This window comes from Nerophis lumbriciformis, linkage group LG19 (assembly GCF_033978685.3).
Source record: "Nerophis lumbriciformis linkage group LG19, RoL_Nlum_v2.1, whole genome shotgun sequence".
In the NCBI taxonomy this organism is placed as follows: Eukaryota; Metazoa; Chordata; class Actinopteri; order Syngnathiformes; family Syngnathidae; genus Nerophis; species Nerophis lumbriciformis.
In genome coordinates this window covers 31,050,818-31,069,124 of record NC_084566.2, presented here as the reverse complement: position 1 = coordinate 31,069,124, position 18,307 = coordinate 31,050,818, and the positions used below count along the sequence as shown (strand labels likewise).

General features: G+C 37.9%; 1 protein-coding gene across 4 annotated transcripts in view; it reads left to right on the top strand.

The window, feature by feature from the left end:
- piezo2b (piezo-type mechanosensitive ion channel component 2b) overlaps positions 1-18,307 on the top strand; it is a 210,226-nt gene that overhangs the window by 71,065 nt on the left and 120,854 nt on the right. For all 4 annotated transcript variants that reach the window (XM_061978976.1, XM_061978975.1, XM_061978974.1 and 1 more), the window contains exon 4: positions 11,509-11,551. In XM_061978976.1, the coding sequence (XP_061834960.1) occupies positions 11,509-11,551 (43 nt within the window). The remainder of the gene's footprint in view (positions 1-11,508; positions 11,552-18,307) is intronic.

The following is an 18,307-nucleotide window of genomic DNA, read 5'->3' as shown; positions in this document are numbered from 1 at the left end:
GGCATAATAATGTGTTAATTCCACGACTGCATATATCGGTTGATATCGGTAATTAAAGAGTTGGACAATATCGGATATCGGCAAAAAGCCATTATCGGACATCCCTATTGTTTACATGTATTTTGGGTGCCAATGTCAGCTGTGAGTCACTAAATCAGAATTAGGCATCTGGAATTGCGGTGCAATTCCAAGCAAAAGTGGTTACATTAGCTGGAGAAGGTTCTGATATCAATGAAAAATGTCCTAGTTTGGCAGCTATAATTGTCTTTTAGGGTAGGGCGGGAGATTCCTGCGTTTTTCTGCATTTATCTGTTTCTTGGCCATTTCCTGCATTTCGAGTCAATGCCATCCTTATCTAAAGTTTCTAAATCTGGTATTCATCCCCCTGACACCCTTTTCCTTTTGGCAGTACAGCGTAAACAAGAAGCCCTCCTTCACACGGAGGCCGCTATCCTCCCCTTGCCCTCTCCCTCCAGAAAGGTTTCTATCATTTCCTCTCCACACGTCAGCCAACTACACCGTTAGAGCGGAACACAGAGTCACGTATGACGGAGGGAAGCCTGGCGAGCTCAGGTCATTGACTGGTCACTCCGCCTCAGAGTCATCCGTTTTTGTTGTATGTGCTGACTGCACACGTGGAGGCTGACTGTATTTACAAATAGTTTTTGGGCTGGTGTGTTAACCGACCAAGACATGGGTGGAGCTGGCTAAAGGAGAAGGCGGGGACATCTTATCATGTTCGAACTGTCACTTTTTTCGTTTCATTTTCCTGCGATTGTGCCGAGCAACGACTCCACCCATCAGCAGGGCTTAAGGAGGCTTTCGCTTGCCATTACCATTTTTTTTTCATATCTTTCTTTGTTTTGTTTCGCCTTTGTTTGTGACACTTGCTTTGGGATGACCTTTGCCAAGCAGTAAAAATGTGCTGTTTGCACCTCCCACTGCCGATTCTCTTCCTCACATCTCATCCAAACTTAACCTCTTGACATTCTTGCTGTGTGAGCTCATATCAAATAATAATACCTGGGCGTAGAGGGGTTTGCAGATGTTCTGTTTTGGAAATACTGTGAGACACTTACAGTGGCTTTATCTCGACTGCACTGCAAAAAGTCAGTGTTCAAAAACAAGAGAAAAAAAATACAAAAATTAGGGGTATTTTATTTGAACTAAGCAAAATTAATCTGCCAATGGAACAAGAAAATGTGGCTTGTCAAGACTTTCCAAAACAAGTAAAATTAGATAACCTCAATGAACCCAAAAATACCTTAAAATAAGTATATTCTCACTAATAACAAGTGCACTTTTCTTGGTAGAAAAAAAAAAGAGACCTTTTTGCTCAATATGTTGAAAAATATTCTTAAATGAAGTAAATGCTAGTGCCATTATCTTGACATAATGATATGCGCTCGGCATTACATTTCTTGAAACCAGCAAACTTACACTAAAAACTCATTTATTGTTCTTAATGAAAAGGCAACAAGGCAACCGCTTCTTACTCTCGGGGTATCCTAACCGCTCAGGCAAATCATATGGTCTAAAAATGCATTTTTTCCATCGACAACATGACATAATCACGCCAAGTGTGTGCTCTTTCAGTCAATTAGTGCGCATAAATACATATATTTTTTATTGTAATTTTGAAGAATTCATCTGAATGTGCATGAACTATTTCTGTTCAAAATTGTTAGAAATGTCAAATGTTAAATGTTTAAATATTAACTGTCAGTTTACTGTACTGTGCCAACTGTACTACTATATGAGTACGTATTTTCTATTGTTTCATTGAAAATAAAACAGCAAAGTCCATTTGGCTGTCATCTGTTTTAATTATGAGACATAATTGTGTCAAAGCCATGATTTTTTTTTCTTCATGTTTGAAATAAGAAATTCCATCCATCCATCCATTTTCTACCCCTTGTCCCTTTTGGGGTCGCTGGAGCCTATCTCAGCTGCATTCGGGCGGTAGGTGGAGTACACCCTGGACAAGTTGCCACCTCATCGCAGGAAATAAGAAATTATTACTTTAAATAAGTAGTTTTATACTTGTGAGTGTTGATGACACAGCTTTGCAACAGTTGATATTCTAGTTTCAAGCATGTTTTACTCAATATAGGTCATCAAATCTCAGCAACAAGCTGTAATATCTTACTGAGATCATTTAGGACCAAAACCCTTAAAACAAGTAAAACACTCTAACATAAAATCTGCTTAGTGAGAATAATTATTTTATCAGACAGAAAATAAGCAAATATCACCCTTATTTGAGATATTTCATCTTACTTAGATTTCAGTTTTCGCAGTGTGGTCGACATAACTGAAATTAAAACCAAAACTAACCAATTATTTACGTTACATTTACACTGACTAGGAAAATGGGTGATAATAAATGATAAGTTAATAAAGGATGCTTTTATTTTGAAGCATTTTCCTAGTTTTCATAGGCCCCATTGAGCCTCAAATTTTGAGAAAAGCAGTCAACCATGTATGTTGACATCAACTTACTGTAAGCGGGCACTTGTTAATAATTATAGTAACTACAAAATTCCCATGTAAATTTTGATGGGCCTGGATACCTCTGGCTTAGAGTTAAAACAATTAAAATGTGCTAAAATGCCAGTATAAAACTGTTAGCATGTTTACATTAACATAACAGTAAAAGTTTCTATACTTTTAACATGGCATCAAGAACCAAAGCCCTGATTTTTAAGTTGTAATGAAAAAAATTTGATAAAATGCTGGCATATAACATTAGCATGCTAATGTTAGCATGGTAACATAGGAATAGTTTGCCTACTTTTTAAGATCGCGCCAAGTATCGAAAGCCATCATTTTTAAGTTGAAACAAATACAATCAGCAAGAATGTTAGCATACAATTTTAACATGCTAACATTAGCATATTTCCAGCACAATCCCATTCAAGAGCAGACAAACATTACAGGGAGACAGAACAAGATCGCTGACGGGTCTGCCAACTTCCGGCGGCCCTTACAAAAAAAGTGAGAAACCGGTAAACGCTGGGGGCAGGGGCTTCACGCTACAACACTCGTATGAGATCATCTTCCCCCTTCCGGCACGCACAAACACAGACACACACACCCCTCCACTCAGTCCTCACTAAACAACTGTTGATGAATTAAAAACGACACTAAAAGTTGTCAGAAACGAAATCCAACCTTGTGGTGTCGACACATCCATCCATCCATTTTCTACCGCTTGTCCCTTTTGGGGTCGCGGGGGGTGCTGGAGCATATCTCAGCTGCATGCGGGCGGAAGGCGGGGTACACCCTGGACAAGTTGCCACCTCATCCCAAGGCCAACACAGATAGACAGACAACATTCACACACTAGGGCCAATTTAGTGTTGCCAATCAACCTATCCCCAGGTGCATGTCGACACAACTGTAAGTTAAAGCTGTGTGTATTTGCTGCTACAGGTGTTCTGTCCAAAAGAGCTATCAGATGCTATTCCTGTTTAAACGGTGATGAAAACAAATACGTAGGCTACCATCACTTGCGTCAATGTAAACTTCCTCATACTGTAATTGTCTACATGCTTAGCTTTCTGTCCGTTATCATACAATGTGAACTTCCTCACGCTGCAAGTCTCTCTCCGCTTACTGGTCAGACGACACTCATCAATGCTTCAATTTCTCTCCTCTTGAAAAATGGCAAGGACCCTTTGTCGTGCACTTTGTATTGTCCTTTTAGTCTGTTAAATGTGGACTTCAAATTATTATCCAAACTGCAGGCTTTTAGTCTGAATACTATTCTCCCTTTTATTATTAACGCAGATCAAACCGGGTTCATTCAGAATAGACACTCCTTTTCTAAACTTTGACATCTTTTCAATATGTTGTATGATGTGCCTGCTGAAAAGGCATTTGACGGAGTGGGGTGGAATTATCTGTTTTATGTCCTTGGGAGATTCGGTTTTGGTAAGTTTTATTTCATGGCCCTATGCTCCTATATTCATCTCCAGAGGCTTCGGTCAGGACCAAACCTATTCAATCTAAATATTGTCATCTTTACCGTTCCACACGGACAGGCTGCCCCCTGAGCTCATTGGTTTTTGCACATGCCATTGAGCCTCTGTCAATAGCGCTTCATCCTAACCCGCTTTTTACGGGCATATGTAGACACGACGTACAGGTGAAAGTTTATTTCTATGCAGATGACCTCCTTCTGTATGTCTCGGACATCTCTGTCTCGGCCCCAGCTGCCTTAAGTACTCGCCAAGCTTTTGGACATTAGGCTACTATTTGAACTTGTGTAAAAATAAAACATTTCCTTTAAATTCTGCTGCTAAGAAATATCCTCTGCACAATTTTCCCTTTAAAGTTGACTCGCAAAGTTTCACATACTTAGTTGTCCAGGTCACACATATGTCTGCAGAGCTTTGTAAAGCCAACTTTGTTCTACTAATGTCCAGAATCCAGGGAGATTTTGAATGCTGGTCCCTACTTAATTCATCTACAGTGGCCCGTGTCAACTCTGTTAAAATGAAAGTACATCCGCGATTTTCCTATGTGCTCCAGTGTATACAATTTTTTCTCCCTCAGTCCTTATTTTGTAAATTATATAGTCAGATTTTGGACTTTGTTTGGAATAAAAAGACTAACAGATTACATGAAAAATATTTAAAGAGACCCAAATTGTCGGGAGGATTAGCACTACCAAACTTTAGGTTTTACTACTGGGCAACCAACATTAGGATTCTTAAATATTGGCTGCAATATGAAGCATTTGATCACCCTCGGTTATGGCTGGTTATGGAGGCAAAATCAACTAAACCAGTATCTCTTAGGGCTCTGGTTCACCCTCCCATCCACTCTTCTACTTTCACGAAACATCCAATCGTAAAAATCAGAATTTGGGTTCAGTTTAAGCGCCATTTTGGCTTACAGACTATATCTAGTCGTACACTCATTACTGCTAAACATGTTTTCCCTCCCTCTCTTGTCAATAGTGCCTTTTTAAGATGGTCAAATCTGGGGATCAACAACATTAAAGATTTATACATTGACAACATTTTTGCCTCTTTCCAGCAACTTTGTGATACATTTTCATTCCCTAATCGACACTTTTTTAGATATCTACAGATTCATAGTTTTGTTCGTAATACTTTTCCCAGGTTTCCAAATTTACCGACTGACAGGTTATGATTTTTTGACACCACTTCCGACTTTAAAAGGATCAATTACACTCAAATTGTTCATTTACACCCTGAATCTCTGAATTCAATGAAGTCACTTTGGGAGGGTGACTTAGGAGTGACCCTATCTGAGGAGAGCTGGCCAGAGATTTTTAAGTAGAGTTCATAAGTCTTCTATTTGTCCGAGACACATCCGTATTCAATGCAAGCTAATACATCGTACCTATTATACCAAGGTCAGGCTGGCTAAGATGTATGACGTAATATCGGGATTATGTGATTGGTGTCAACAGTCTGCAGCAAATTCAATACATATGTTTTGGCTTTGTCCATCCCTGAGCAGTTATTGGACTGACATTTGTAATACTTTCTTTGGTAATTGGCGAAAAGATTGAACCGAATCTTCTAAGTGGACTATTTGGGGTAGCCCCTTTGTCGTCTTCTCTTAGCAAGTCCAAAAAGAACTTTGTAGCATTTACTAGTTTGTTGCCGAGAAGACTCATTGTGCTAAATTGGAAGGCTGCAACGCCTCCCTGCCACACTCGCTAGATTATAAATATTCTTTAATTCCTTAAATTGGAGAACATTAGGCTGACATTGAACAGTTGTTCTGTGAAGTTTCAGGAAGTATGGGGTTGGTTTCCTAAAATATGTATATGTATAAGAGACTGATCTCAAATTTAACCCTGATTTAAAAAGTTGTTAAAAAGTAGATCATTATGAGCCTTTTGTCCTCTTTTGTGTATTGCTGCACCGTGTTTTGGACATTCAGGAGTGCATTTGTCTGTGGCTTCATGTCAATATTTGCATGTACCGTACTTATTTGACTGATGCGTTTTTTTTTCTTTTTTATATATATTTATATATACGTATATATATAATTTTTGTAGGTTACTTGTTTTTTAGGAGAGAAAAAACATTTGACGTGAGTTCAATTGAATTTCTTGACCGTGTAAGTCAAAAATCCAGTAATGAATTGTTTAAAAAAAAAAAGAGAGAGATCTAGTGTTGAGTGTTAATTTTCCAAGAGCGACATTTGTTAATTACACTGAGTAACTGCATTGCATCTCTTAAGATAATCTCCTAATGGAGTTTTCGGGCTTTCCTGGCAGCCTCTGAACATTTTCATTAGATCATTTTGGGGGGTGGGGGCGAAGCACTTTTGCTCTTAAATGATTTCCTCAGGCTGGAGGCTTTGTCGTGATCAATCATTGTTGCTAGTTCGACTCCCTGAGAGGCTTGACTTGGAGCGTGTATTTGGGTCGGAGTTGTCGTGCTCCTTCTAGCACACGTTTGCTTGTGTTGTTTGGTCAATTTGTTTGTTGAAAGTCGTCAAAACAATTCCTTGAAGCAACTGCTCATTTCATCCATGTTCAACTTCGGTCAGTGTTTTTGTTTGTTTCGTTGTGTGTCTTTACTACAATCTTTTTCTAAATCGAGATGTTTCTTTGTGTAATATACACCTGTTACCATATTGACCTGAATTGACACCATATCCATATACAAACATGTGTGTCGTCCGTTTGAACAAATAAATGCTGCCCTCAAATAGAAGCCTTCTTTCTCGCAGTCCGTGCAAGGCGAACACAGACAATATCATATTAGTGTTAGTCAGAGGTCCACACAGCCCTCATCCATCTGGAGAGCAGTAACTTCCACGTCCGCTTGCTCTTCCTGGACTTCACAGACCCATCCCACAGACACTAGTGTAGAAACTGGACACAGTAGGGCTGAGTTCCTCATTGGGGAAATGGGTCCTGGACTTCCTGATCAACAGACCGACAGACTGTCAGGCTCCACAACACTGTCTCCTCTTCCATCACTCTTAGCAGCACTGGCTGCCTCCAGGGATGTGTGCTGAGCCCCCTCCACTTCCCACTACTAAACTATAACTACACGGCAAAACACCCCAGCTGTCATAGTGTGAAGCACAGCAGTAGTGGGAGGCATCACGGACAATAATGAGTTTGAGTATAGCGAAGAGGTAGAACACTTGGTGGATTGTTGCAAAAGCAACAACCTTTGCATCAATTTAAAACATACCAAAGAGATGGTTGTGGACATCAGTAAGGTACACCCTGAAGCAGCTTTGGAACACACCGTTTACACTAAGCCGGATAAGGTTATCTAGGGTAAATCACACCTAACCTTATCTGTGGCCACACACAACAGTGCCATCGTTTAAGACCCCTGCCCACCTCCGTCCACCGACCGAGTACGCACGCGTGGAAAATGAGCACGTCAGTCATCTCCAGTGTTGCTTTGTGTGGAAGTTCTTAAATGTAACTTAACTGAACAATATCCAGTGTTGTGGTATTTCAATTAACTGGAATCCAGTGTGCTGTGGGGCCATATTGTAGTGAATCACACCTGAGCCATCATAAATTAATCAAATCTTTATGAGACATGTAAACAATGTGATAAAGAACATTTTACATCAATCAATCTAGGGATCTAGATATCTGGTCAGGACACTCCTCAGTCTTTTGCCTTCACCTTCATTGTCCATTAGTTTTTAGTGACTTTATATACTCTGGACCTAGACGTCGAGTCCGCGACATACATGGCGGACAATAACTGATACAGTCCGTTTTGCCAGTCCAAATGCATTCGCCATTTTCCTCGACGGCCAGGTATTACAAAGCACACGCTATCTTTTTTATCACATCCACGGGAGCCTGCATTCTCGCTGTCTCTCCTTCGACAAATGGAAGAAATTTTTCGCTAAGTAACATCACAGCTGACCCGGACGGACTTTGGAAAGTTCTCTTGCCGTCTGAGAAGTGTTGTATCCCAAATAGCTGCAATCGCTTTCTCTTAAGGTATTCATGTGTGATTTCCACAAGCGTCTGTACATGTAGAAGAATGAGAAACACGGGCATGTCTGGATGACTCGCCTCCATATTTCCAGTGGTTAGCTCCGAGCTACCGAAACTGCTTTATTGTAAAGCTGGCTGTGGTGTGTTCTTTCTGACGTCACTTCCTGTGTGGGCGAGGAGGTCTTTCTGGCGTCACTTCCTCTCCGAACTCACTTTGTAAATGATCAATGAGTCCATACAAGGCTAAGTGCCGGAGATTCAGGAATTACACGACTGACTTACCCGTGTAAAAAAAATTTCGAGGAGGGGATCCTTAAACGATGGTTTAGTGTGGCTTAAACGGGGCTTAGGCTAAATTGTTATTCGTTTAAGGGGTTAAACGACTTAGTGTAGACATGGCCTCAATATCTTGAGGTTGATCTATCCAGAGAGTTCAAGTGTAGCCAGAACACTTCCTGTCTGCTCAAGAAGGCACACCGGTGTCTCTACTTCCTCAGGAAGCTGTGGCGTGTTGGACAAGGGTATTCCATCATTAGGAGCTTCTACATATGTGGTGGAGAGCACCCTCAGCACCAGTATAACGGTGTAGCACAGCAGCTGCACGGCTGAAAAGAGGAAGACACTGAAGAGGTTGGTAAAAGCTGCTAAAAGATTATGGGGAGCAGCCTTCTTCCCACCATAGACATCTTCATCAGCAGATGCAGAAAGAGGGCTCTCTGCATCACCATGTGTCGCACCCACCCTGCACACCCTCTCTTTGATCACACCTCTATGGCAGGAGGCTGCGAAGCATTGGGAGTGGGACCACAATACAGAGGAACAACTTATTTCCAGAAGCTGTTAGACTCTAATGGTGCTCTGTAACAATGGATACCAATCTCCCCCACCCACATCCCTCCCATCGGTGCACGAGGAACACTTTTAACCTGTATACCGTATTTTTTGGAGTATAAGTCGCTCTGGAGTATAAGTCGCACCGGCTGAAAATGTGTAATAAAGAAGGAAAAAACCATATATAAGTCGCACTGGAGTATAAGTCGCATTTTTGGGGGAAATTTATTTGATAAAACCCAACACCAAGAATAGACATTTGAAAGGCAATTTAAAATAAATAAAGAATAGTGAACAACAGGCTGAATAAGTGTACGTTATATGAGGCATAAATAACCAACTGAGAACGTGCCTGGTATGTAAACGTAACATATTATGGTAAGAGTCATTCAAATAACTATAACATATAGAACAGTGGTTCTTAACCTGGGTTCCATCGAACCCTAGGGGTTCGGTGAGTCGGGCTCAGGGGTTAAGACACACCCGACTCATCCTGTAAATACAAACTTCTCCCTATCGGCGTATTACGGATACGGCAACAGCTGACTGATTTGCAGGTGTGTAATTTGTTGTGAGTTTATGCACTGTGTTGGTTTTGTTCTTTGAACAAGGTGATGTTCATGCACGGTTCATTTTGTGCACCAGTAAAAAAAACATGGTAACACTTTAGTATGGGGAACATATTCACCATTAATTAGTTGCTTATTAACATGCAAATTAGTAACATATTGGTTCTTAACTAGTCATTATTAAGTACTTATTAATGCCTTATTCGGCATGGCCTTATTATAACCCTAACCCTCTAACCCTGGCCCTAACACTAACCCTAACCAAATAACTCTAAATTAAGTCTTTATTTCTTAGAATATGTTCCCCTTGTGTCCAAATAACTCTAAATTAAGTCTTTGTTACTTAGAATATGTTCCCCATACTAAAGTGTTACCAAAAACATATAACTTTTGTCTTGAATTTGAAAAAAAAAACAAAACATTTTATTTTTCACTAAAGAAGGGTTCGGTGAATGCGCATATGAAACTGGTGGGGTTTGGTACCTCCAACAAGGTTAAGAACCACTGATATAGAACATGCTATACGTTTACCAAACAATATGTCACTCCGAAACGCTAAATCCCATGAAATTTTATATGTCTAGTCTCTTACGTGAATGAGCTAAATAATATTATTTGATATTTTACGGTAATGTGTTAGTAATTTCACACATAAGTTGCTCCCGAGTATAAGTCACACCAAACTATGAAAAAAACTGCGACTTATATTCCGAAAAATACGGTACGTGTCTCAACTCCACAGAACTGGGCTTTTATTTAGTTTGGTTTGCTGTCATTGTTTTTATGTTCTATTTGAACAATAGTATCACTATATGTTGCATTTTTGTGTTTATTCTATTATATTTACAGTTTTTTCCAATTGCTCACACCTAAATTTTACATTTTCACAAAGTTAACAAAAGTCTACACAAAGTAAACAAAACCACTGTAATATTAGGCATTGACTCTGCTTCACATTTTTTGAGAAATATTACACACAATGCTTTACACACACCTTCCATCTTGCACACAGATAACGATTGTGATACACACATCTTTACAGATGTGTGTATCACATCCCCCCCCAAATCGTCCACACGACACCTCCGCTCTGGACAGGCTAACCTCCTCCAACCTCCGAGGACAAAGCTACGAGCTATGGGAGACCGGGCTTTCTGCTCCGCCGCTCCCAGTCTGTGGAATGCTCTCCCTGACCACCTGAGGGCACCACAGACTGTGGATGCTTTTAAAAAAGGCTTAAAAACCCTTCTTTAAAAAAAAAAAAAAAAAAAAGCCTTTTTATAGATATATGCATACTAGTTCTAGCTATTAGGCTGTTCTAGTTTTTATTTTATTTTTTATTTTTTTATATTATCTTTTTATTATTATTATTATTTTCAATACACTGTAGCACTTTGAGGTTGTTTGCTCAATGTAAAGTGCTTTTTACACATAAAATCTATTATTATTATTATTATTCTTTACAAGTGTATGTAAACTTTTGACCACGGCTGTAGCTTGTTCCTGCCCATCACTGCTAGCCACTCATTCTAAAACAAATAAAATATGTACTTTTTAAGTGTATCACGTGTAGTCTCCTGAGTGTTGTCACATGCTCCATAAAGCACAAACTTGAAGCAGTTCACCTCCCAATTAGTCGCTAAATAAACCGAGCAGGCCCTCCTCACCTAGGAGGCATAAATATGTTGCTACTGCTGTGTTTGGTCTGGCCCCACAACAAAAGCCGTTTGTCTCGGCCTCCTGAATAGCTGGAAACGTCCCACTGCTGCGGAGTGACGTTCAGGAACACTTCAACCAGTCGGAACGCAGGGTGCAGGAAAGATGGCGTGCTTATGCCGGTGTATTTAACATCTGCTTCAACTCCAAAATGTTTAATATTGTGCTGTGCTACATCACACTAAGAGATGATTCTTATAATACTTTGATTATAACAACAGAATGTTGTTAAGTGTATAGCTCTCTGACCCAATGGTGTGCCTAATAAAGTGTCCAGTGTTTTTATTTTGATGCAAACACTTGTTGGTTGACATATCTGAAATACATTTCTCAACACATTGACCAATTATCCTGACTATGCGGTTTGCTCCTGCCAATATTACATAAGCTTACTAAACATTTTTGCATCTCCCCATCCAGGTTCTGCATGGGAGAGATCCATAAGGCAAATTGGATTTGAGAGGTAAGAAAGACTTTCTGCAACAACTCAAATCAAAAACAGCGATATTACAGTAGCGTTAACATGAGGCTGGTCATATGTTAAAGCACTATTATTACCGTCTTTTTAAGTGTGTCTAAAGTTAGGGCGTGTTTGGTTCATCCGAGCAGATTCCTGTCAGAGTTGAGCAATCTATTTTCAAGAATTGCAAGACCGACTGACGCCTGATGACCGAGAGAGTCAGCATAGAGGGAATTATTGCGCAATGCAGATGTGATGACATTTTATCTTAGCTTTTAGCACAGCAACATCCTTGGATTTATTGGGATAAAATAATTGGTATACTTGCCGTATACCCCGAATTGGAATGCATAAAAAAAGAAAGACATACACTGCAAAAACTGAAATATAAGTAAGATTAAATATCTCAAATAAGGGTGATATTTGCTTACTTTCTGTCTGATAAGATAATTCTTCTCACTAAGCATATTTTATGTTAGTGTTTTACTTGTTTTAAAGGTTTTGGTCCTAAATGATCTCAGTAAGATATTACAGCTTGTTGCTGAGATTTTATGACCTATATTGAGTAAAACATGCTTGAAACTAGAATATCAACTGTTCCAAAGCTGTGTCATCAACACTCACAAGTATAAAGCTACTTTTTTAAAGTAATAATTTCTTATTTCAAGCATGAAAAAAAAAAAAAATCATGACTTTGACACAATTGTGTCTCATATTAAAACAGATGACAGCCAAATGGACTTTGCTGTTTTATTTTCAATGAAACAATAGAAAATACATACCGTATTTTTCGGAGTATAAGTCGCTCTGGAGTATAAGTCGCACCAGCCGAAAATGCATAATAAAGAAGGAAAAAAACATATAAGTCGCACTGGAGTATAAGTCACATTTTTGGGGGAAATTTACTTGATAAAACCCAACACCAAGAATAGACATTTGAAAGCCAATTTAAAATAAATAAAGAATAGTGAACAACAGACTGAATAAGTGTACGTTATATGAGGCATAAATAACCAACTGAGAATGTGCCTGGTATGTTAACGTACCATATTATGGTAAGCGTCATTCAAATAACTATAACATATAGAACATGCTATACGTTTACCAAACAATCTGTCACTCCTAATCGCTAAATCCCATGAAATCTTATACGTCTAGTCTCTTACGTGAATGAGCTAAATAATATTATTTGATATTTTACGGTAATGTGTTAATAATTTCACACATAGGCTGCTCCTGAGTATAAGTCGCACCCCCGGCCAAACTATGAAAAAAAACTCCAATTCTCGTCCGAAAAATACGGTGCTCATATCGTCGTACAGTTGTTATTAGTGAGAATATACTTATTTTAATGTATTTTTGGGTTCACTGAGGTTAGCTAATTTTACTTGTTTTGGAAAGTCTTGACAAGCCAAATTTTCTTGTTCTATTTGCAGATAATTTTGCTTAGTTCAAATAAAATACCCCTAATTTTTGTATTTTTTTTTTCTTGTTTTTGAACACTGACTTTTTGCAGTGCATCTGTTCTTGTCTCACATAGGGATTGTGAATGATAGGCAAAGGAACTTCACATGTTTTTTCACACCATATCTTTTTCATACTTATATATTCATCTTACTTTACATGCAAAATTTTGTTCATTTCCTGTGTAAAAAAAAACCCTGAAAATATTGTTTAATATAATAGAATATCAAAAAGCAAAATGACTTTGGAAAATGACAATGAATTAAGAATTTTTTTTGGAAAAAAAGAAAGAAAATAATGCAAAAAAAAAAAAAGTGTAATACAATAAGATCACACAGGTGATAATAAATAGAAACTGGATAGAATGGAATAAGTGAATATATTAAAATAAAGACAAGTAAAACAGACATTGGGAATGCATGTATAAATACTGGAGTAACATTTTGGACTGAATCACACAATTATAAGCATTGTTGAAATAGGTGTCATCTATAGCATGTTATTATTGTATTTTTGTTCTCGTCAGTTGATGAATTCACAACATGAAAAAAGGTTAAAAGGGACCTATGATGAGTTTCGTCTTTTTAGACTTATAAAGGTTGCTAGAATATTGGATACTCGTGTTTAACAATGCCAAAGCATTACGTTTTAAAGGGGAACTGTACTTTTTTTTGGCATTTTGCCTATTGTTCACAATCATTATGAGAGACATGACGATGGATGATATTTATTTATTCATTAGTTTTTGTCATTTTTGGGGACCGAGCGTTTTTTCGTGTCGACTTTGTCTTAAATGACTGTCAAAGTGTAACAATTTCTCGGAATACATCCTCAGACTTCTTCCGTTCAGGTGAGTTGCATGATTTATGATCAACAATAAACCTCCATGGAACAAGGAAACGAGGAAACACCTCGCCAGTCGATCATGCAGTACCCAGGCTTGTGATCACAGCGCCGCTATAAATAGTTCCTCTGCGTTAGCGCTTATAATAACAATATCACTAAAACTTGGTTAATAAAAGTCACAAAATGTAAATGGAGTTTTGTTGATGGTGTTTGAATGATTATTTATTGGATTTTATGGGCAAAATAGAGGACCTCCCATGGGTTCAGCTGTAAGTGGACATTTATTAACGTTTATTTAAAATTCAAAATGCATTAAAAAAATGTAATCTGTCGTCTTTCATAATGATCGTGAATGAAAAAGTGCGGTTCCCCTTTAAGGTTCATGCATTTTGGAGTGAGCTAGCATGCAGCTTTGGATGCCTCTGTTCACGTAATTTTGCAGCTATAACACAAAGCTAAGATGTGGATGTTTTGTTCAGATAGTTTAGCATATGTTGACTTGCATTGTTTTTAGCATCGTTACTAGGGATGTCCGATAATGGCTTTTTTGCCGATATCCGATATTCCGATATTGTCCAACTCTTAATTACCGATACCGATATCAACCGATACCGATATATACAGTCGTGGAATTAACACATTATTATGCCTAATTTGGACAACCAGGTATGGTGAAGATAAGGTCCTTTAAAAAAAAAAAATTATAAAATAAAATAAGATAAATAAATAAAAAAAAATTTCTTGAATAAAAAAGAAAGTAAAACAATATAAAAACAGTTACATAGAAACTAGTAATTAATGAAAATGAGTAAAATTAACTGTTAAGGGTTAGTACTATTAGTGGACCAGCAGCACGCACAATCATGTGTGCTTACGGACTGTATCCCTTGCAGACTGTATTGATATATATTGCGTTAGCGCTTATAATAACAATATCACTAAAACTTGGTTAATAAAAGTCACAAAATGTAAATGGAGTTTTGTTGATGGTGTTTGAATGATTATTTATTGGATTTTATGGGCAAAATAGAGGACCTCCAATGGGTTCAGCTGTAAGTGGACATTTATTAACGTTTATTTAAAATTCAAAATGCATTAAAAAAATGTAATCTGTCGTCTTTCATAATGATCGTGAATGAAAAAGTGCGGTTCCTCTTTAAGGTTCATGCATTTTGGAGTGAGCTAGCATGCAGCTTTGGATGCCTCTGTTCACGTAATTTTGCAGCTATAACACAAAGCTAAGATGTGGATGTTTTGTTCAGATAGTTTAGCATATGTTGACTTGCATTGTTTTTAGCATCGTTACTAGGGATGTCCGATAATGGCTTTTTTGCCGATATCCGATATTCCGATATTGTCCAACTCTTAATTACCGATACCGATATCAACCGATACCGATATATACAGTCGTGGAATTAACACATTATTATGCCTAATTTGGACAACCAGGTATGGTGAAGATAAGGTCCTTTAAAAAAAAAAAATTATAAAATAAAATAAGATAAATAAATAAATAAAAATTTCTTGAATAAAAAAGAAAGTAAAACAATATAAAAACAGTTACATAGAAACTAGTAATTAATGAAAATGAGTAAAATTAACTGTTAAGGGTTAGTACTATTAGTGGACCAGCAGCACGCACAATCATGTGTGCTTACGGACTGTATCCCTTGCAGACTGTATTGATATATATTGCGTTAGCGCTTATAATAACAATATCACTAAAACTTGGTTAATAAAAGTCACAAAATGTAAATGGAGTTTTGTTGATGGTGTTTGAATGATTATTTATTGGATTTTATGGGCAAAATAGAGGACCTCCCATGGGTTCAGCTGTAAGTGGACATTTATTAACGTTTATTTAAAATTCAAAATGCATTAAAAAAATGTAATCTGTCGTCTTTCATAATGATCGTGAATGAAAAAGTGCGGTTCCTCTTTAAGGTTCATGCATTTTGGAGTGAGCTAGCATGCAGCTTTGGATGCCTCTGTTCACGTAATTTTGCAGCTATAACACAAAGCTAAGATGTGGATGTTTTGTTCAGATAGTTTAGCATATGTTGACTTGCATTGTTTTTAGCATCGTTACTAGGGATGTCCGATAATGGCTTTTTTGCCGATATTCCGATATTGTCCAACTCTTAATTACCGATACCGATATCAACCGATACCGATATATACAGTCGTGGAATTAACACATTATTATGCCTAATTTGGACAACCAGGTATGGTGAAGATAAGGTCCTTTTTAAAAAAAAAAATTATAAAGTAAAATAAGATAAATAAATCAAAAAAAATGTCTTGAATAAAAAAGAAAGTAAAACAATATAAAAACAGTTACATAGAAACTAGTAATTAATGAAAATGAGTAAAATTAACTGTTAAGGGTTAGTACTATTAGTGGACCAGCAGCACGCACAATCATGTGTGCTTACGGACTGTATCCCTTGCAGACTGTATTGATATATATTGATATATAATGTAGGAACCAGAATATTAATAACAGAAAGAAACAACCCTTTTGTGTGAATGAGTGTAAATGGGGGAGGGAGGTTTTTGGGGTTGGTGCACTAATTGTAAGTGTATCTTGTGTTTTTTATGTTGATTTAATAAAATTAAATGAAAAAAAACGATACCGATAATAAAAAAACGGATACCGATAATTTCCGATGGTACATTTTAAAGCATTTATCGGCCGATAATATTATCGGACATCTCTAATCGTTACTGTGGTCTCGTCGCATCCTTACATTTTTCTTGCTGGAAAAATCTTGTGCGCACCTGATGTAGGATTACAGCTCCAGCTGTCAAATATCTATTAGATAAGAAGATGTTTATCGTTCGCAAAGTTTCCCCTATGCTAGAAATGCCACAATAACAGTAAACACCACTTTGGCGTCTGTGGTCTAAAGGCTCCTGAGCTTGTCCCTCTGTGGACTCCTGATGAAGCCTAAACCCAGTTAGGCTGCCGCTGTGTCTGCCTCCTCATTGCGCCTTGATCCTATTAAGTACGGGAATGTCCAAACTGGGACCCGTCCTTTTTCCCACTACTCGCAGGAAAGTATAATAGCATGAGTGGCAGAAGAAGCGGCATAAACCTTTTTTTATTTTTTTTTATCCCAACCTTTGGAGTGTTGGGAATCATTATAGACCACTTTTACAGATGTGACATTTTTTTTATGTATATTCCACATATTTACATTATTGTATGTTTTATGACATGAGCATTAGAGGTTTTACTGCCGCTAATACTAGGAGCATAATGATCAGTGTAAGTAGAGTCGTTAAATTTGATGTCGTCTTGTCTGCTGCTGATGCTTTCCTCTGTCTTCATGCATGAGAGGATGCACGGATGCACATTACGACTTAAGGCTTACCTGTTCAAATGTTTTCAATTGGATTTTTTAGTTGTTTGTCAGAGTCAATAATAGAGATGCTCTGTAATGGCTTTTTTGCCGATATTCCGATATTGTCCAACTCTTAATTACCGATTCCGATATCAACTGATACCGATATATACAGTCGTGGAATTAACACATTATTATGCCTAATTTTGTTGTGATGCCCCGCTAGATGCATTAAACAATGTAACAAGGTTTTCCAAAATAAATCAACTCAAGTTATGGGGAAAAAAATGCCAACATGGCACTGCCATATTTATTATTGAAGTCACAAAGTGCAGTATTCTTTTTAACATGTCTCAAAACAGCAGCTTGGAATTTGGGACATGCTCTCCCTGAGAGAGCATGAGGAGGTTGAGGTGGGCGGGTGTATATTGTAGCGTCCCGGAAGAGTTAGTGCTGCAAGTTGTTCTGTGGTATTTGTTCTGTTGTGTTACAGTGCGAATGTTCTCCCGAAATGTGTTTGTCATTCTTGTTTGGTGTGGGTTCACAGTGTGGCGCATATTTGTAACAGTGTTAAAGTTGTTTATACGGCCACCCTCAGTGTGACCTGTATGGCTGTTGACCAAGTATGTGATGCATTCACTTGTGTGTGTGAAAAGCCGTAGATATTATGTGACTGGGCCGGCACGCAAAGGCAGTGCCTTTAAGGTTTATTGGCGCTCTGTACTTCTCCCTACGTCCGTGTACACAGCGGCGTTTTAAAAAGTCATACATTTTACTTTTTGAAACCGATACCGATAATTTTGAAACCGATACGGATAATTTTTGATATTACGTTTTAAAGCATTTATCGGCAGTCCGACATTATCGGACATCTCTAGTCAATAATGTGTTTCTTGTTTCTTGTCAACACTTTCATTAAGCTTTGAGCACAGCGTCTATTGTTTGGAAAACTGATCTGATTTTTCACGTTAATAAGCTACTTTTACAAGTTTTGGGGAAAACCTGTAAGTCATTTTGGGACAGGTTTTTTTGTTTATTTTTGTTCGCTAGCGTGCAATCATGACACCTCGTAAAGATTGTCCTCACGCAACGCCAGTAAATC